The sequence below is a fragment of the Orcinus orca genome, chromosome 3 (genome assembly GCF_937001465.1).
Source record: "Orcinus orca chromosome 3, mOrcOrc1.1, whole genome shotgun sequence".
NCBI classification, from domain to species: Eukaryota; Metazoa; Chordata; class Mammalia; order Artiodactyla; family Delphinidae; genus Orcinus; species Orcinus orca.
In genome coordinates this window covers 5803029-5821419 of record NC_064561.1, presented here as the reverse complement: position 1 = coordinate 5821419, position 18391 = coordinate 5803029, and the positions used below count along the sequence as shown (strand labels likewise).

The 18391-nt window shown below is 64.1% G+C and overlaps 2 protein-coding genes across 9 annotated transcripts in view; one reads left to right on the top strand and one right to left on the bottom strand.

Annotated features, from left to right (window-relative positions):
* The first annotated feature begins 74 nt into the window (after positions 1–74).
* On the top strand, positions 75–4621 carry PRR36 (proline rich 36). Its single transcript, XM_033400965.2, has 6 exons — positions 75–206; positions 753–1027; positions 1144–1243; positions 1472–1584; positions 1678–3597; positions 3773–4621. Exons 2-6 carry the CDS (start codon positions 760–762, stop codon positions 4285–4287), a joined length of 2916 nt encoding a protein of 971 aa, XP_033256856.1. The 5' UTR covers positions 75–206; positions 753–759; the 3' UTR covers positions 4288–4621.
* Positions 4622–7617: 2996 nt separating this feature from the next.
* Positions 7618–18391, bottom strand: part of EVI5L (ecotropic viral integration site 5 like) — a 29662-nt gene continuing 18888 nt past the window's right edge. For 2 of the 8 annotated variants that reach the window (XM_049708345.1, XM_049708346.1), the window contains exons 11-20: positions 16701–16754; positions 15793–15825; positions 14649–14789; positions 11679–11924; positions 10096–10236; positions 9859–10014; positions 9626–9772; positions 9449–9544; positions 9273–9392; positions 7618–9116 (exon numbers count right to left, since the gene is read on the bottom strand). In XM_049708345.1, coding sequence (XP_049564302.1) covers positions 8838–9116; positions 9273–9392; positions 9449–9544; positions 9626–9772; positions 9859–10014; positions 10096–10236; positions 11679–11924; positions 14649–14789; positions 15793–15825; positions 16701–16754 — 1413 coding nt within the window. In that variant the 3' untranslated portion in view covers positions 7618–8837. The remainder of the gene's footprint in view (positions 9117–9272; positions 9393–9448; positions 9545–9625; positions 9773–9858; positions 10015–10095; positions 10237–11678; positions 11925–14648; positions 14790–15792; positions 15826–16700; positions 16755–18391) is intronic. The other 6 variants (XM_049708348.1, XM_033400970.2, XM_004277304.4 and 3 more) reach the window with 6 other exon arrangements.

Sequence of the window (18391 nt, the reverse complement as noted above, 5' to 3'; positions counted from 1 at the left end):
GCGCTCCCGCCTCTGCCTGCCGGGTCTGCATCCAGCGCGCGCGGCCCCTGCTCCCCCGCCCGCCGCCGAGGGGCCGGACGGCCTCCCCGCGCCGCCGCCCGCCGCCCCCTCCCCTCGCCTGCCCTCTGCTCGCGGCCGCCGCGGCGCTCCCACCCTGCCCCACCCCAGGCGACCCAGCGTGGAGCGGCGGGAGGCCGGAGCCCAAGGTGAGCTCGGCTCGAGCAGGTGGAAGGGTGGCGCGGACCAGGGCCCAGCTGGGGGAGGGGAAGGGCTCGGGACGCGGCTCTTTGTCTCCCCGAGCCCGTGCGCGGGCAGCCAGGGCCGCTCCTCCTCCCGGCAGGTGCCGACATCCCTCCGGGACGGCGCTGGTGGCTGGCGAGGGGGGACCTGGGCGTGTGCTCCCGTCCCCTTCATCTGGAACCTGTGGCAGCCCCCTGTCCCGACGCTGGTGGTCAGGGTCCCTGAGGGGGCGAGGGGTAGGGGGGTGGATCTCCGGTCCTGAGAGGGAGCAGGGGGTTGGCTGAGGCTGGCATGGCCTGGAGCAAGGCGGTGAGGGTGGGACTTGGGGACAACCATGAGCAGCTGCGCTGGTGAGTGGTGGGTGGGTGGGAAGGAAGTGGATCCAGGCAGAGGTTTGGGCGCGCATGGGTGGCGACGCTGGGGAAAGAGCCGAGAGGTGCCAGGACCCAGATCCCTGCAGGCAGCGTAGCTGTCCAGGACCTGGGATGCTGATCGGTCTGTCTCCTCATCAGGTGCGAGATGGACAAGAGGGACAAGTCCAGGGCAGGGGCCGCCGGTCGGACGCCCTCTTCTCGCCCTCCCAACCTTCCGACCCCCAAGCCCCCAGGGTCTCCGCGACCCCTTCCCCCCGTAACCAGCGCGGCTCTTCGAGTTCTGGGAGCAGCGGGAGCTTCAGGGCGAGGGCCTCTGGCAGAGCGAGCGGGGGGCAGCCGGGGAGCCGCTCTCCCGGAGGCTACTCCCCGGGGGGGACCACCGCGGAGTGCTGGGACAGGCCCCCGGAGCCCAGGTACTCCAGCCTCTTTCCCTGATTCGGACCCCATCTTCTTGCCCCCCACTCCTCTGAGGCACCAGCCTCCCCTTCCTTTCCGGGGCACCTGTGTTGACTCGGCCTTCCCCCAACAGCCTCCAGGCCCCCAGCAGCTGGGAGAGGGGAGCGGGCCCCTGCGAAGACCCCAGGCCCAGGCTGTATCTCTAGCTCGGGGCATGCCAGCGGGCCCACCAGGTAACAAGCCCCCTCTCCCCTGTTGCCTTGGGCAAGGGTTAGTGTCTCCATCTGGAAGCTTTTAATTAAAGTGTGTGGGAGTACTTGCTCATCACTGGGTGCAAATTGGTGAAAGCTATTATTGGTTGGCAGAGAGGGCATATGTCCTCACCCACGGGGAAATGTAGACTTGGGAGACGAAACAAGGAGCTGGAGCGCTGTCCTGAGCGCAGACCCTTTTGTCCCCAGGCCAGGCCCTCTTGGGCAGAAGGGGCTCCGGCCCCCAGCTGAGGAACCTGTGGCCAGAGGAAAAGCCCCTGAAGGGCCCAGAAGGAGCGCCCTGAGCGCTGGGGCACGGAGAGGTATGTGATCTGGGGAGGAAGGGGGTTCCTCGGATGTGAGGGGGACCAGCCTAGAAGGATCGGCGACCCTTCGGTTTTCTGCTTTGTCCCCAGACTCTTCTGGGTCCACTCCAGCCGTCTCCTCCTCGGCCATCTCCCGTCGATCCCGGGCTGCGGGCGCTGAGGTGGGTGTCCCCCGGGCAGCTCCGAGTGCCCGGCCCCGGCCCCCGACCGAGGCTTCCAGGAAATCAGTGAGCAGCGCCCCAGAGCGCAGCGCCGCGGAGCCGAGCCCTGCCACCAGGAGGCGACCCAGCGCCGGCGGGGGCCTCCAGAGGCCAACCTTGCGCCCCCTGGCCTCCAGCGCCACTCCTCTGTCCTCCCCAGCCCGCTCCGGGGCTTCCCCGGCTGGAACACCCCGGGCTCTGGGGCATCCCTCGCAGCCCAAGTCCAGAGGACTGCAGGCTCTACGCCCCCCGCAGGCCACACCCCCAAGGAAGGGCGCAGTCCCCGCACGGGGCTTTTCTCCTCCTTTGGCCACCTCCTCCCTACCCTGTCCTATTGCACCGCCTTCCCATATCACAGACACTCCCTTGAGGGGCTCGCTCCCACCATCTCCACCGACCACGCCCCCTCCCCAGGCCCATATCCACCCATTGGCCACGCCCCCTCCACTAGCCCCTCCTCCCTCTGCTCCACCTTCTCTGCCGACCCTCCCCTCTCCACCGGCCACACCTCCTTTGCAAGCTCCCCCCACACATCTGGGTACATCTTTTCCGGAGGTATCCGCCTCTTCCTTGGCCACGGCCACTTTTCTGGCATCAGTCCCTCCATCAGTTTCACCCGCTCTGCAGAGTATGCCCCCCACCGAAGCGTCTTTGGCTTTACCCCCTTTTCCAGCTCTCCCCTCTCCCTTGGCCACACCTCCTTTGTCGGGTCCTCTGCCACCAGCCACTGCCCCTCTACAAGCCCCTCTATCTCAAGCAACATCTCTGAGGAACCCGTCTTCTTCCCTAACCACACCCCCTCTTCAGGCTCCTTCTGCTCTGCCCACGCCCCCTCCGCAGGCCGGTCCTTCTCTGTCTCCACCTTTTCAGGCCACGCCTTATACACTGGCCACGCCTCCCACACAGGACCCTTCTCTGGCCACATCCCCTCCACAGACCTCTCCCCCTTCCTCTCGTCTGACCACACTCTCTCTGCCAGGTGCTCCTCCTCTAGGCTCACCCTCTCCCCTGGCCACGCCTCTGGCCACTCCCCCTCTACAGGCCACTCCTCCTATACAGACACTGTCTCTGGCCTCACAGCCTCTGCAGGCCCCTCCTCCACTGGCCGTGCCCCCCCCACACACTCCACCTTCTCTGGCCACGCCTCCCTTTCAGGCCGCTCCCTCTCCTCAGAGCTTGCCTCCTCTGCAGGCTCCACCTTCTCTGGCCTCGCTCCCTCTGCAGGCCCCTCTCTCTCCCCCTGCTTCACCCCCTCTGCAAGACCCTCCCTCTCCCCTGGCCGCGCCCCCTCCTCGGGCTCCACCTTCTCTGGCCTCACCTCCTCTGCAGGCCCCTCCCTCTCCCCCCTCTTCACCCCCTCTGCAAGTTCCTCCCTCTCCCCCTGCTTCACCCCCTCTGCAAGATCCTCCCCTTCCCCTGGCCTCGCCCTCTCCGCGGGCTCCACCTTCCCTGGCCTTGCCCGCTTTGCAGACCCCTCCCTCTCCCCCTGCCTCACCCCCTCTGCAAGCCCCACGCCGCCCCCCAACCCCGGGTCCCGATGCCCCAATCTCGGGCCCACGGCTGACCCTGGCGCTGGCCCCGGGCCCACCGCCGCCACCCTCGCGCAGCCCGTCCAGTACGCTGAGCGGCCCGGACCTGGCGGGCCACAGCAGCAGCGCCACGAGCACGCCCGAAGAGCTGCGCGGCTACGACAGTGGGCCCGAGGGCGGCGCCGCAACCTCCCCGCCCGCCGATGCGGAGCTCGCCGCCTGCCACCCGGCCGCCTGGAGCCGAGGTTCCGCTCCGCCGCTGGCCATCCGCGGCACCTCAGGTAAGCAGCCCTCCGGACACTGCGGACCAGTAGGAGGGGCGAGGTTGGAGGCGAGGCTTTGCAACTCGGGGGCAGGACAGTTGGGTCTGAGGGCGGAGTTGACGGAAGGGGCGGGGTCTCGTTCAGGGGCGGGGCTTCCCGCTCCCTTTGCCCAGTCTGGCTCCTCTCCCCGCAGGAGCGCCCCTGCCTTGGTCTCCTGCTGCCGGGTCGGGCTCTGCTGACGGCTTGTGCACCATCTACGAGGCTGAAGGGCCCGAGTCGGCAACTCCCGCCACAGGCGCGCTGGATCCGGGGCCCGGGTCTGGCGCGGGCGGTGGGAAGGCGGCGGCTGGGGCTGGGGCCGGGGCTGGAGCGGCTTCGCGGGGAGCGAAGCCGGCGCGTCTGGGCGAGCTGCCGCTGGGGGCGCTGCAGGCGAGCGTCGTGCAGCACCTGCTGAGCCGGACGCTGCTGCTAGCTGCGGCCGAGGGTGCCGCGGGCGGCACCGGTGGCTCAGGGGACGCGGGGGGTGCCGGCAGCGCGGGGGGAGCCCGCACTGCGCTCAGCGACGCCGAACTGGGCCGCTGGGCCGAACTATTGTCTCCCCTGGACGAGTCCCGCGCCAGCATCACCTCAGTCACTAGCTTCTCCCCGGATGACGTGACTTCCCCGCAGGGTGACTGGACCGTGGTAGAGGTGGAGACCTTCCACTGAGCCAGACCCTAGCCCTGCCCACCCGCCCCACCCCTGCCTTAGGATCCGTCCCTCAGGTTGTACATCTTTGTCTTAGATCTCCCCCTCCCCTCCTCCTGGAGTCCGGCTCCCTGTGGCTTGGTCTCAGACCCCTTAGAGCCCTAGAATTTTGGCCCAGGCTTGCGACCCACCCACACCTTTGGCCAAGGCTCACCCTTGAGCCCCGCCCCTTTGGCTTAGGACAAGCTCCCGCTCCCCTCGAGCCTCGTCCCTCCCTCGGCCTAGGCCCTGCCTGGAGTCCAGTGTATCGTCTACCGCGCGCAGCCCGAGTTTGCAATAAAGCCGGGACACTGAAGCCTGTTCACTTTCGCCTTTGCGGTCGCGGGCTGGGGCCCTTCAGCGGCGCAGCTGACCGCAGGGCGGCGAGAGGGTCCGGGCCGGGCTGTGCTGGCAGCTGTGCACAGCAGGTTGTAGCTCTGGTTGAAGGCTTTCCCGAACACTCCCCGGCCTTGCGTCTTCTCCACTGAGGATAGGGTCGCGCGAGGAGGGGCTGGGGTGGGACCAGGCGATGCCGAGTCCCCGTGGTCCAGCGCCGCGCACCCACCCGCGTTCGTGAACGTAGGTTTTCTCATGCCAAATTTCTCATGGAAAAATTAGGTGCAGGAGGGGCCCAGGTGGGGCCGCGCGACCGAGTGAGCAAGGCGTGGGCCGTGTGGCCAGTTGACCAAGCTCTTCCCACGCTCGGCCAGGGGAGCGCGCACTCCTGGGGGGAGGGGAAAGACGTGGGAAAGGCTTGCCTGGATCCAACGAGGGGGGGGCCCTTCCTGAGGTCCCTCCTCACAGTGTGAACCGCCCTACTTTGCACACCCTGGGGTGTAGGAGGGGGACGGGTGGCCTGAGACCCATGGTCATCTCGGGTCCCTCCAGGGCCTCTCAAGCGCGCACACTGCCCTCTGCTCACCGAGGAGGCTGCAGTGCAAAAGGCGGGCCTGCAGCTGGGTCCAGGGCTCGTGAAGGGCATTCCCTGCCTCCTGGGTGGACCGCACTAGGAGGGCCTGCAGGGAAGGAGCAGCCTCTCCCAAGGCTGGGTGGGAGATCAGGGAGTCCTCACAATGCCCACTCCTCTCCAGGTGCCCTCATCATGCCCCTCTGTGCCTCCCAACCATGGGCCTCGCCTTTCATCCCAACTTCGGGCGTCGTCCCCAAGCCCCTCCAGCCAGGCATTCTTGCCCGTGTTCCAGAGTCAAGGGTCCTCACCAGAGCCAACCAATGTCTTCACTTGTCTCCCCCAGTCAGAATTCCTTGCTCTCCCACAGTCCAGTCACCCTGACCCTGGACCCTTTAAACCCCAGCCCAGGCTCTCCTTTCCAAGTGCCCCTGCCGGAAATGCACCCCTTACGCCTTCCCTCCCTGAGGGTGTCCTGCTTCATACCAAGAATGATGGAGGCCCGAGGGGAACCACAATCCCCAGGGCAGGTAGAAGGACAGAGTGGGACCCTGTGTTGGGCCCTCAGCCCTATCTCTGCTCCTAGACCCAGTCCCTGAAGCCAGGTTCCTGTCAGACAGGAATCACCAAGTCCTGCCTGTCCCCCACCCCAGAAGCGGCTGCCTCCCAACCTGGGGTCTGAAGAGACATTGGTGCTGTCGCAGTGGGACACTGCCACCTCCACCCCTGGGAGCCAATCAGTTAGGTGGCAAACTACAGAAGTTCCTTTTTTTTTTTTTTTTTTTTGCCACACCTAGTGGCATGTGGGATCTTAGTTCTCCTGACCAGGGATCGAACCCATGCACCCTGCATTGGAAGTGCAGAGTCTTAACCACTGGACTGCCAGGGAAGTCCACAGAGGTCTCTTTTTTAAGCTGGGCCCTGGTGAGAACCCAGGTGTCCTTGTTTCCAGATGCTAAGACAAGCCCAAGGGTAGGGGCTGACTCTTGACAGCCAGGGCCCCAAGGCCCCCTGTGAGGGAGCAGGGCAGAACCTCAGACACTTCCCCCAAGGCCGTGCCCCCTCCTGGGAGCCAGCCAGCTGGAGCCACCAGCTACCCGGTGGCAACAGGAGAGGCAGACAGCAACTGTCAGGGTCTCAGTGTTAAATCTGTGTGATGGGAATGACGCATGGGCCCACAGGAGCTGTCATGGGAGGGAATAGAGCTGGGGTTCGGCTGTCCTGGTGCATAACCAGTGTCCTGCCCTGCCGCTTGGCAGGTATCAGGCAGCAGAGTGGGGGACACTTGGTGGGTCCACACTGGGTGTAGAGGGTAGGGCCTGGCTGGCACCTAGCTGGACCCAATTAAATGTCTCCTCCTAGGAAGCCTTCCTTTGCTCCTGGCTGTGTCACCCTCAAACTGGGACTCTGTCTCAGCTCCATGGGCAACCCCACAAAGGATGCTGCCTCTCCGGGCCTTCTTCCCCCAGGGGAACCCCCACTGCCTGGCTGTTTTGCCTCTGCACTGCCCCCCAACACTGTAGTCTACCTGATGGTGCCCCTCTCACCTAAGCCCTCCATGGCTCCCCAGCGCCCTTAGTTCACAGTGCAAACTCTTTCTCCTGACTAGAAAAACCCCTTCCTGGTCTGGCCATGCCCACTCTCTCCTGTTCCTTCTTCATAGACCTCATGTGCCTCCTGCTGGTCCCTGCCACGTCTCACCGTTATGCTTATGCCCTTGCAGATCCCCCCCCTCCAGGAAGCCTTCCCTGATCTCCTTACACATTCATCTAGGCACTTGCCACACTATTGTGCCGGCTAAGTCCCCGCCCCCACCCCAATGTCTGTCTGCTCCACTACACTTGGGACCCCTCAGAACCGGGCACAGTGGAGCACCCGGAAGGCCTTGGGAAGTGGGTGCTGAATAAACCAGATACTGAATCTTCCTGAGGCCCTAAGACCCTTCATTCCTCTGTGTCTCTCAGGGGAGGCCCCAGCTGAGTCACCCAGTCACCCATGATGGGAAATCATGGCCCATCCTCCCTCCCCATCTCCAGAGACACCCTCCTGAAAATGCCCTGCTCTAAGGGTCCGTCCCTACGCCTGACGTCCCAGGTCCTTGGTGACTCGTTCCTACAATACTAACCATCTCTTCTGACGCCCACACTTATGCTCACACTGTACGTGTGAATGTCCTTTCCTCTTCCATGATGCACCCGACCTGGACAGCCTCTTTGCCCCCCCACCCCCGCCCGCACTGGCGTGCTATGACCTCCACCTCTGGTTCTCTTATATGGTGGGAGGCTCCCAAGGGCAAGGACAGCCTGCTCCCTTCCCCGCTGCTTCACTGGACAAGGGGCCGGGGACCCATGGCTGCTGGTGATTCCCCTACCCCAAGGCCTGCCCCACTCAGCATCCCTTGTCCGTTACTGTGTAAATACACTTTATTTTCCATCTTTCCCGCCTGGGCGACATGTGGAGTGTGAACAGGCAGTGTGCAAAATGGTGGGGGGCAGTGTGGGGGGCACATGGGAGAGCCCCTCGGATGCCCACCCTGGTCCCCAGGCTTTGTAACACTGAGGAGTGGGCGACCGGGAAGGGGGTACTGAGCATGGATCCCCACCCCAGGAAGTGCCGGGGAGACTGCTTGTGATGCTGCTCTAGGCTCCAGGAGCACCGAGAGGGTCAGCCTGAGGGTCGTGAGGCCCCAGGGGGCAGGGGTCTGGGGGCATCGTTGGATTTTGGCACCGTTCTTGGTTCTGACTCAGCAGAGACCACGGGACCACCATGAGCAGGCGCTGGGAGGCAACTCAACTGGGAGGCCTCCTCCCCTGGGGCCTGGCTCTGGCCAGAGAGTGGGGCTGGGGATACTGAGAAGGAACGGAAGTGGAGGCTGGGGACCCCCTGGAGAGGAGGCTAGCCTGGGTCGGGGAGCCCCTTCATCACTGGCCAGGCTGGGGTGATGGGACTGTCACAGAGGGAGACGTGGTGTGCTGGGGAGAGGGGGGTCTCTTCACTTCCTTACAGCTGCTCTGGCCCCCAAGAAGCAGGGACAGACACTACCCAGGCCCTGGCTGGTTCCGGCTGGCCACCACACCCTGCGCGGCCCTGCACACAGTAGGGGGGGCTTTGGTTTCTGTCGCAGGGGCCACAGTGCCTGCCCCAGGCAGGAAAACCCAGCCTGGCCATCTGTCCCCAGAGGCCAAGGGTCCCGAGGGTGGCACGGGGTTGTAACGACAGGCCTAGAGCGGCCTCTTCTTCCTCAGGCCTCCTCTAGCTCCTGGGTCCTTCCCAGCCGGGCCACCCTTGTCCCAGAAGGAGGCCAGCTAGGAGGGGGGAGGTTCCTGCTCCTCCAGTCCTGGGACCCCTGGGTCCGCCCCTGCCCTGGCTGTTAAGAGGGGCAGACCCTCCAGGTAACTGGGCCCAGAGGGCTACGGACCAAGATCGGTAAACACTGCTGGGGAGAGTGGGCCTGCCAGGGGACTCAGGATCCCCAGACTTCGGTCCTACCCTCCGCGCCCTGCCGCGCTGGTCCTGGCCCTCGGGGTGGGCGGGACCACCGAGGGCCTGGAGTTTGTTAAGTGCGGGCGGCGGCCAAGGAGCGGGCAGGCGGCGGCCCCGGGCTCCGAGCACGCGGGGCACTGCCTTAGTTGTCCAGGCCCTGGCTGTAGGGCGCGGCCAGCTCGTCGGCATCGCTGTCTGAGCTGCCTTCACTGTCCTTGGCCGGCCGCTCCAGACGGCGGAAGAAGCGCGCGTCGCGCGGGGACAGCGGGTAGAGCGCGTCCTGCAGCGCCGCGCCCACGCCCACGCTGAGCAGCTCCTCGTCCGACGACGGCAGCGAGTCTTCATCCAGGTGCCGTGCCAGGCCGAGCCCGTCGAAGGCCAGTGGGTCCTCGAAGGGCGGCGGGCCCTTCAGAAGCCGCACCTGGGGCGGGGGACCCGCGCGCTGGAGGCGTGGACCGACGTACCCACGGACGGAGTCCGGCCGCCTGGCCCCCTCCTCTCCCGCTCCCAGAGGCGCCGACTCCCGGCCCGTCACCGGCCGAGAACACCGGGGCTCTTACGCCCCTCCCGCGCTCACCTCGGCTTTCAGCTCCTCGATCTGGTCCTTGAGCTCGCGGATGTACTGCGACGAGTCCGAGTGGTTCAGCTGGCCCTGGATGCGGCCCTCCTCCCTCTGCGGGCGGGCCAGGTCGCCGGACTTCAGCGCGGGGTCCCGCCCCGCAGCCCAGCCCCAGCCCCGGCCCCGCCGCTTACCTGGATTTCCAGCTCGGCGATGCGCTGCCGCATCTCGGCCACCGCCGCCATGCTGTCCGCCTCCCTCAGGCGCACGGCCATCACCTCCTCCTTGCTCTGGGGGCGGGGGAACAAGCGGTCAAGGGGCGCTGCGGGACGGGCGGGGGCGCGGGCACGGTGTGTGGGGGGATGCGGCACCTTGCACTCGGCCTCGGCCTGCTTGCGGCGGCTCTCGCTGAGCTGCGTCTGCAGCCCCTTGTTCTGCGCCGCCAGGTACTGCAGCTTCTCCTGCAGCGCCGCTCGCTCCGCCTCCACGCGGTTCAGCAGGTTGCGGTGGATGTGGTCCTGGGGGCGGACAGGCGGGGGTCACGGCCTCGCCGCGGGGCCGACCCCGGGCTCCGGGTCCCCTCCCCAGGCGGGCAGCGGCCCACCTGCGTCTCGAGCTCCACCACGCGCTGCCGCAGCTCGCGGCCCTCGGCCACAGCCTGGGCCTCGCGCAGCCGCACGCTCATCAGCTCGTCCTGCAGCTCGCCCAGGACCAGCTTCCGCGGGGACTCCTTCCAGCGGCCGCCGCGGGACAGATGGGCCTGCGGGGAGAGGTCGGCGGTCGTCCTCCGCCTGGGAGCCCCGAAGCCGCTTCGTGCGCGTCGGGCGAGGCCCTCCCTCACCTGCCAGGTGTCCGAGAGCTCCTGCAGCTGCAGTTTCAGTTCCCGCGCCGAGGCCACGGCCTCACCCTCCCGCACCTTGAGCGCCTTCAGCTCCTCCTGCAGCTGCGCCACGTTGTTCTCGTCAGGCAGCGAGCTGTTCCTCTGCGGGGAGAGGAGCAGTCAGAGCCCAGGGGAGCTGCGCGGCCACGCGGCCCTTCCCGTAGGCCCCACGCCCCCGCTCTCCTCTCCTCTGCGCTCCGCCTTGGGCGGCCCGGCTGCGAGAGGGTGCACCCTGGACCCCAGGATGCGCCGGGGGAACAAGGACCAGGCCCGAGGCGGGGAGACCCCGCCCTTGTCGCCCCAGCTGGACATCGTGGTCTGTAAAATCGGTGTAATAACAGCACCTGCTCTCTGGCACAACTGGCCTAGGGCAACCCCCTTACAACATGTGACTGCTAGTAACACTAGCTGGGACAGGACGGGTGCTACCCGCCTGGGAATCTGAGATCCACACCCTCTGGGCCCAGACCCGGGACCTGGCCCAGCTGGAGCAGAGAAGACCGTGGATTTCAGCACCGTCTCCCTGGGGATGGACTGAGGGCCGGCTTAGGCCCTATCCTGGCCTCCCAAGGGCTCAGTGATGAGAGATTCGTGCTCCAGGCTCTTGGACCAAAAGCCAACTTGCTGCATGATGTTCTCCCTGACCCTCGTTTGAGTCTGGGAGTTGGGGTGGTGGGGGGTGGCAGACCTACTTGTCCCACATTTCCCTCTGATGTGGAGGGAGGGGGTGGAAAGCCCAGCTCTGGGCAGGCGGGAAGTTGGGGACCGAGAGGCCGATGGCCCCATGCAAGGCTGTGGCAGAGACACCCCACCTGGGAGGGCACCCAAAATAGTGCAGCTTGGAGGTGGGGGGCATGGCTCCTGCAAGTGGGTGAGTGCTGCCCTCTGGTGGCCGGGGCACCTCCCTTCTGGCAGCGCCTTGGGAATTGAGACAACCAGTGTGGAAGGAGCTGGGAAAGGACCAAGAGGCCTGGTGCCCCCTGCAGGGCTGCAGGTGGGAGAGGATGGCCCCCTGGGTGGTGTCTCCATGGAGGGGAGCAGCCCTGATGGGCCTGGGCCTTGGCCTTCCCTTCCCCCTCTCCATCCTGGAACCCAGGGCCTGAAGGGGACACATACAGCCCAGGGAGCCCATGAAGGCCACCGCACTGGTGGCCTGGTGCCTGGCACATGAGGGTGGGCGCACCCCTTGTGGAGTCGTGTTGCTTTTTGTATGCTCGTGTGTGTGTGTGTGTGTGTGTGTGTGTGTGTGTGTATGTGTGTGTGTGTGTGTGTGCGCGCGCGCACGCACGTATGTACCTCCAGGGCTTGAGAGGGTCTGAGGGTGAGGGGCCCAACTTCCCATCTGCCCTGACCCTGGTGTGGAGACCAAGGAGAAGGAGGCAGGGGCCGAGGGAGGTGCCCTGAGCTCCTTGGGGGCTGCTGGGGCAGGGGGCTCTGACTCCAGGGCCTGTCCCACTGGTCCCCCTGGCCGCCACTTCTCCTTGGCTAGGGCCTCTTGTCATCTCCCCTTCCCCATGGTTCCCCCAGCACCTGCCCAGTCGCACCTTCTCCATGTCTAGAACCTTGTCCTGCATCTCCCGCAGGGCCCCCAGGGTCTCGGTCTCCCGCAGCCGTGACTGCTCCAGCTCTGTCTCCAGGTGGGCCACAAAGTCCTCGGTGAGGCGCGGGTTATCCTGGGGGCGGGCAGAGGGCTGCGTTGGGCCCCAGGCTGTGGCCAGAGGGGGGCAGCCTTCCTGCCAGCCGGCTGTGGGCCCAGGCCTGGCCCCACCCCGTCCACCTCCAGGGCCGGGCTGTGGGTGGAGAGGGGGGTGAGGAGAAACTCCGGATCTGCCGGAGGGGCCGGATGCCATGGGGGCCCTGATGCTCTGTGTCTAGGGGTCCTGGAAACAGAGGGGACTTTCCATGGCCTCAGGATGCCATGGAAAGGGACACCAGTGACTGGTTCCCAGGATCACTGGGATGAGGACGGAGGGTGAGTTCTCCGGGGACCCCTTCCTGTGTGTGGCCCGTGGCCTAACCACAGGGTGAGGGTGGCATGGGGCAGATGGGGAAAGAGTTTGCTGAGACTCCTTTCTTGGTCAGTGCCCAGGGGCTTCTCAAAGGTACCCTAGGAGTCCCAGGGGTGATGGGTGGGCCCAATAAAGAAGACCTGGCCGTGGGACTTCCCTGGCGGTCCTGTGGTTAAGACTCCGCACTTCCACTGCAGGGGGCACAGGTTCGATCCCTGGTCGGGGAAATAGGATCCCGCATGCCGCGTGGCATGGCCAAAACAAAACAAACCTGGCCAGTGGGGGAGGGCAGCCCCTGGGGTCAGAGCGGGGCCTGCATCTTGCTGCCCGGGGAGCCTGGCAGGGCAGCTGCCACCCTCTTCCCCCACCTGTCTAGCTGCCCAGGTCTGCTCGCTGCCCTTGACCACTGGGGGTCTCTGAGGCCCATGCGTACCAGTGGCTCTCCCTTGGCTCAGATGGGCTCTGGGCCCCATGCCAACCTCTTGCCAGGCTGCACCTCCTCCAGGAGCCTCTGGAGACGGTGCTCAGGGGCTGCACTGGCACCTCCCGCACTCCCTCCCTCTGCCTGCAGCGGCCTCCCTGCCTCACCCAGCTCTGATCAGGCCCTAAAGGCCAGAGCTCAGAGGTGGCAGGTGAATGCCTCTCTGACTGGCCTGAGAGGGGGCATCATGCCATGGGTGGGGTTAGCCCAGCCTCAGTTTCCCCACTGGCCTGGCTGCTTCAGAGCCAGGTGGGGCTACAGCACTCGAAGTTGTGGGGCAGGAGGTGGATGCAGGTGAGCAACAAAGGTGAAGTTCCACCCCCCTGGACCTGGGAGCGAAGAATCAGCTTGCACCCCTCAGGCCAGGTCTCCAGACCTGGGTGAGGGGGCCCTCCTCAGCGAATGACCCTTCTGTCTCCACCTACTGTTTCTTGAGCACCCTGTGGTTTCTCCAAATCAGGGACCCCCCAAACACCCCTGCCCCCAGCTCACTGCCAGGCCCTGCTGGGTTCAGCCCTGGATCGCAGGGAGCCTACAGCATCCTTCCCTGCCCCTCTGGGACCTGCGCTGGGGCACGCATGCTGAGTTTGCAGGCTGCAGCTGCTGGTGGGTTGCCACATGAGGCAGGCAGCCTGCTGGGTACGGCTGGAGGAAAGTTCTGAAAGCCCTCTCTGGGAGAAGCGGACTCTCTGCAGTGCTCCAGCCCACGGGTCCTCCCACTACCCATCCGAAGTTCATGACCCCACAACAGACTTGGGCTGCCCCCTCACCCCCATCTCACCGGCTCAGACTGGTGGGCACAGGCCAGACCCTCTTCCGAGGGCAAAGTGCTGGGCGCTGGAAGGAGTTACCCTCTTCCTTGTCCCAGGTCCTGCCCTGCATGGCTGGCCCCGCCAGGGAAGCCCTGAAACTGAGTCCCCCTAAAGCTGAGTTCCCCTGCCAAGCTTAGGATTAACCTCTCCATCCAAAACTTTACTGCCTTTCTGTGCCACCCCTCCCCCCATCAGGATTGGCAAGTTTCGAAGAAAACGGGGGATTGAAACCGAGCAGGACCCTGTGGGGCCTTCCCAAGTACAAAAACCCTTTGGTGTCCCCATTGCTTGTTTGTAGAAAAAGGCTTTAGTCTCCTAGGCCTTCCCTGAGTTCCAGAACGCAGCAAGCAGTTAATGAGGACAGCAGGTCACAGGACGCCTAGGTCCTCCTGAAGGGACACAGATATAACCATCTGACATGGATCTCTGAGCTGTTCTGCAGGAACTGGGACCCCCAGCCAGGTGGAGGATGGTGACTACATGCTGAACACAAGCATGCACCCCCGCCTGGTTGGAACCAGAAGGCTGATGACGGAGATTCTTGAAACATCACCCTGTTACCTCCCCACCAACCAGCCAGAAGGAGGTCCATGAGCTGGTCATGCATCCTAGGACCCTCTCCCCCAACACCGTCTTTACAAACCCCTGCCTAAAAGCCATTGGGGACTTTATGGGTTCTTTTGAGCATGAGCTGCCTGTTCTCCTTGTTTGCAATAGATGCTTTACTTTCCTTCGCCACAACCCAGTGTTGGTAGATTGGCTTTGCTACATGTCAGGTGAGCGGACCCGGGTTTAGTTCGATAACAGCCCAACAGCCCTTCAGACCCTGGGGAGACACCAGGGCTCCCCCAAGGAATCACAGCCCCATCAGTGGAAGGAGGGGTCCCAGCAGGGACAGCTGGTTCCCAGGGGCTCTTGTGCTGAGGCTGGGGCCCGGGGAGGGTGACTGCCTTGCTCTCAGTGTGGAAGGCCAGACACCCTATTGGGGGGTGGGAAACGGAAAACACGGGATACCCCTGGGTGTGGGGCTGTTCGCTGCTGAGGATGGGGAAGAATCTGCACTCTGCTGTGGGTCCCCTGCCCCCCAGCAAGGAACAGGCAGGCCAGGGACTGAGGCAGGGCTGATTTGGAGCCATTTGCTCAAGAGCCCTGCAGGCAGCTGGGCATGGGGCGTGGCCTAGCCCTGGTGGCCCCGCCCACCCAGCCTGCTACCTGCTGCTCCTGCAATTGCCTGATGGTGCTCTGTGCCTTCTGCAGGTCCTGGGCCGCTGAGCTGCACTGCTGCCGCACCACTGCCAGCTCCCGCTTGATGACGTAATTCTCCTCAGCCTCCTGCGCTCGTGTCACCTGCCCCTGAGCACAGCGAGGACAGGGGGCCGTGACCCTCTGCTCACACCCCAGGCGAAGCCCAGAGAGGGTGGAGGTGGGGCGGAAGGGAGAGGGGTGAGGCCTCCCACACTCAGAGCCTGGGATGGGGCGCCCCACGGGGCCTGGGGATGGGGGGACCGGCAGGAACAGGACACTCTGGGAGGAACCTGGAGGAACACAGCCGCCCGGGGCCCAGGCTCTGGCTCTCAGCCTCTGTCCCAGGTGAGGAGAAAGAAGTCCTTATCCAGGGCACATGGCACAGCAGAGGCTGGGCTCTGCTGGTGACGCTGAGGATGTGGGGGTAGCCAAGGGCCCAGAGGCTGGCTCCTTAGGGCCAGGTCAGGGGGTGGGATACAGCTCTCGCGGGGCCTTCTCCAGTCCTGGAGCCCGGGACTTCCACCTGCCCAAGGCCCCCCCAGCCTCATCCCTTCAGCCCACCCAATTTAGGCCCCCCGTTCCAGGCTCAGAGCCACTAGGTAGTGGGCAGAAGCTTCCAGATAAAGCCATTCAAGATGAGGCAGCAGCAGAAGCAGGTGAGTGAAAGAAGATGGCAGGCCTTGCAGGTGGGAGCAGAGAAGAGCGTGAGGGGCCGGAAGGGTGTGTGTGTGTGTGTGTGTGTGTGTGTGTGTGTGTGTGTATTGGGGAGGCTCAGCCGTGCACACACCAGGGCCTGTTGCTGATGCAGCCTCAGGGTCCCCGAGCCCTCCTGGGTCCCCACCTGTATCCCCTGGTGGGAGGAAACCTGTGCATGTGCGTGTGGGTACACTCACAGATGCGCCCACACGCACCACGCGTTCACACGCACGCCCCTCCCCCAGAGGGAAGCCTCTATCTCCCGGGGGAAGCGGTCCCCAGTCACCCCCATGCGCAGCTCCAGGCCTGCCCCCCTCACCCCCCGGGGGATGGCAGCGGCCAGGGAAGAGGTGGTGTGGTGGTCATGTGTGGGGACCAGGAAGAAGTGGGAACGGGAGACGAAAAGCTACAGTACCTGGATTAGCCTATCAGCCAGAGCAGCGCTCTCCTACCCGGTGGAGGGGTTCCGAGCGACAGGGGGAAGAGGCAGAGCAGAAGGCGCGGGGACAGGAGAGAGGGAGAGACAGACAAGAACCACTTGTCACTAACGCAGTGGACTGTCTCTAGAAGCAGGGAGAGAGGAGTGAGACCAGAGAACCAGAGAACCAGCAGGAGAGGACCCAGAGGGAGACCAAAGCCAGAGCCAGCTCCATCCTGGAGAGGGGTCTGCATGTGAGTGGGGAGGGCGGTGCCACTCATGGGGGCCGCCAGGCGGGGGCCTCACTCGTGAGTGAGGAGGTGCCGTCCGGGGAGGGGGCAGGGGAGGGAAGCACTGGGCCCGGTGGGTGCATTTTAATTTGGAGGCAAAGCAAGAATCAAGGCTTTGGGGCAAGGGCAACAAATTCCACCTACTCCGTGTGGTCAGTGGAGGGTCAAGCAAGACTGAGTGGGGAGCTGGAAGTAGAGGATCCCCGTCTCTACTCCCATCTTTAAAAACAGGTTGGGGGCCAGGGTCAAGGCTATGGCAGCCCCTCAACAGTGCAAGGCCGCCCCCTTCTCCCCCACCCTGTCTCCTTTCTTTTGTCCGAGCAGCCCGCACCCAGGCAGCCCGGGAGGGCACCGGGCACAAATGGATTTCCGTGTTTGCAGTTAGCAGGGTTATAACTCAATCCCTCCTCAAGCAAAGTTTCGCCACAGTCCCAAATTTATACAGCAGCCCAAATCTCACTGAGGCTTGTGGTGGGGTCTCTGGGATTTACGCCACAGGCTTCGGGGGGGTGGGGCGCGGCGCCCGGGGCAGGAGGCTGGCTGGCCCTCTGGCTGCTGGGTCCTGCTCGGGACTGGGAGGGTTCGGTGCCACAGGCTGGTGGCCACACCCCTCACCTTCTCCAGGGTCTCAATCCGCTGCTTGAGGAGCCGGTTCTCTGTCCGAAGCCTCTATGCGGGGAGAGGGGAGAGCACGTCAGAGCCCGCCGCCTGCTTCTGTACACACAGACGGCTGTCCCTGCAGGGCTAGGCCACCTCCCGGCAGGACAGCGCCAGTGTCTCTCGCTCTGGGTCAGTGATTCCAGAAACCAGTCAAGGCCAATTCCCGTTTGGAATGGTCCACCAGGTGTTATTTTTAAAAACAAACTCTGGTTCAGTAAAAATAATGTGATCACTTTGATGGCTATGCACTGTGTGTGCAGGGGGTGGGGGGCGTTGGGGGGGGTGGTCCCTCCTCCGGAGTCTGTTTCTACCCAACTCTTGAGCCTGTCAAGGGCCAATGTGACGCCTCCCACAGGGCAAAGGCCTCTGTGTTTTGGGGGAAGCTGCTCGCAGACAGGCCCCACCCCCTCACTGCTTCACTTGGAGCGCCAGGGTTGAATTCTCAGAGGACAAACTCAGAGTCTGGGTCCAGGGGAAGAGGTCTTGCTGAACACATGCTTCTTTCAGTTTGACAACTACATTTCCGCAACCCACTGAGAGCCAGCTGTACCCAAGAGTGGTCAGTTTCCCCCGGCTGGGGTTCTGGAGATGGTCTCCTTGCTTCCGCCTTCCATCCTGTGCTGGTAGTCTTGGTTACATATTTGTGGTTTTAGGTTCCCTCACAGCCTTTTGGGAAGCAGGGGAGGTTCACATCTGCCTTGCACCTAGTTTCTAACTACGTACCCCTTAAGCAGTGGGTACAGAAATAGTTTTGATCGGCGGATTAGTGAGGGTCCTGCTTCCCTGTGGATCACACAGAACACTGCCTGGTTTCTACCGGGGAGAAACAGGCGATGGAAACACCCAGAGCACTCCCAGGAAGCAACTCTGGTCAGAGAGGATTGCAGACTTGACTGATGGGCAGGCACTGACTCATGTCATGGGAGGGGAAACTGAGTCAGAGGCAGGCAGTGTCTTGCCCGAGCCTCCCGGCTCGCTGGGGTCAGAGCTGTTGCCGGCACAGGTCTCTGTTGCTCATAGGGATCCAGAACCAGAGTCCTGACCCCTGACCCCTGGAATGTCTGCCCCCTTTCTGGCCTCAATGCATTGATGCCACAAGCTCAGCCATCCCTGGAAGAGCTGGATGTGCCAACAACTCGCCTCTCTCCTCTTCCTCCCAAGGGAAAACCAGACAGGGAGTGAACAAGGACTATGGGGGCCTATGTACTAATCACACTATTAAATTTTTTTTTTCTTTTTTTTGCCATGCGGCATGCAGGATCTTAGTTCCCCAACCAGGGATTGAACCTGTGGCCCCTGCAGTGGGGGCGCAGAGACTTAACCACTGGACTGCCGGGGAAGTCCCTTTTTTTCTGTATTTTTGATGTTTTGACATCCTGTGGCCTTGCTAATCCTGGAGGCACTGCCCCTCCCAGGGCTAGCTAATTCCTAGGGAGAGTAGACAACCTGCCTGCTCCTTGCCTTCCACAGGCAAACCAGCCAATCCAGAGCCCATGCCCCCACCCACCTCCCTTATCTAACTCTCGCACACCAAGCTAGTATTTCCCCTGCTCTCAATTGTTCCAGGACAGCTAGGGACCACCCCTATAGCCCAGAGCCTGGAAATTATTCAAACTAGCCAATCCTGAACTCTCTTGAACTTGCCT

Bases quoted from the DNA above. Each gene is read 5' to 3' on its own strand.
- PRR36 (XM_033400965.2), top strand. From the start codon at position 760: ATGGACAAGAGGGACAAGTCCAGGGCAGGGGCCGCCGGTCGGACGCCC. The intron at 1,028-1,143 runs GTACTCCAGCCT...TTCCCCCAACAG, and splicing joins GACAGGCCCCCGGAGCCCAG to CCTCCAGGCCCCCAGCAGCT. The intron at 1,585-1,677 runs GTATGTGATCTG...CTTTGTCCCCAG, and splicing joins GAGCGCTGGGGCACGGAGAG to ACTCTTCTGGGTCCACTCCA.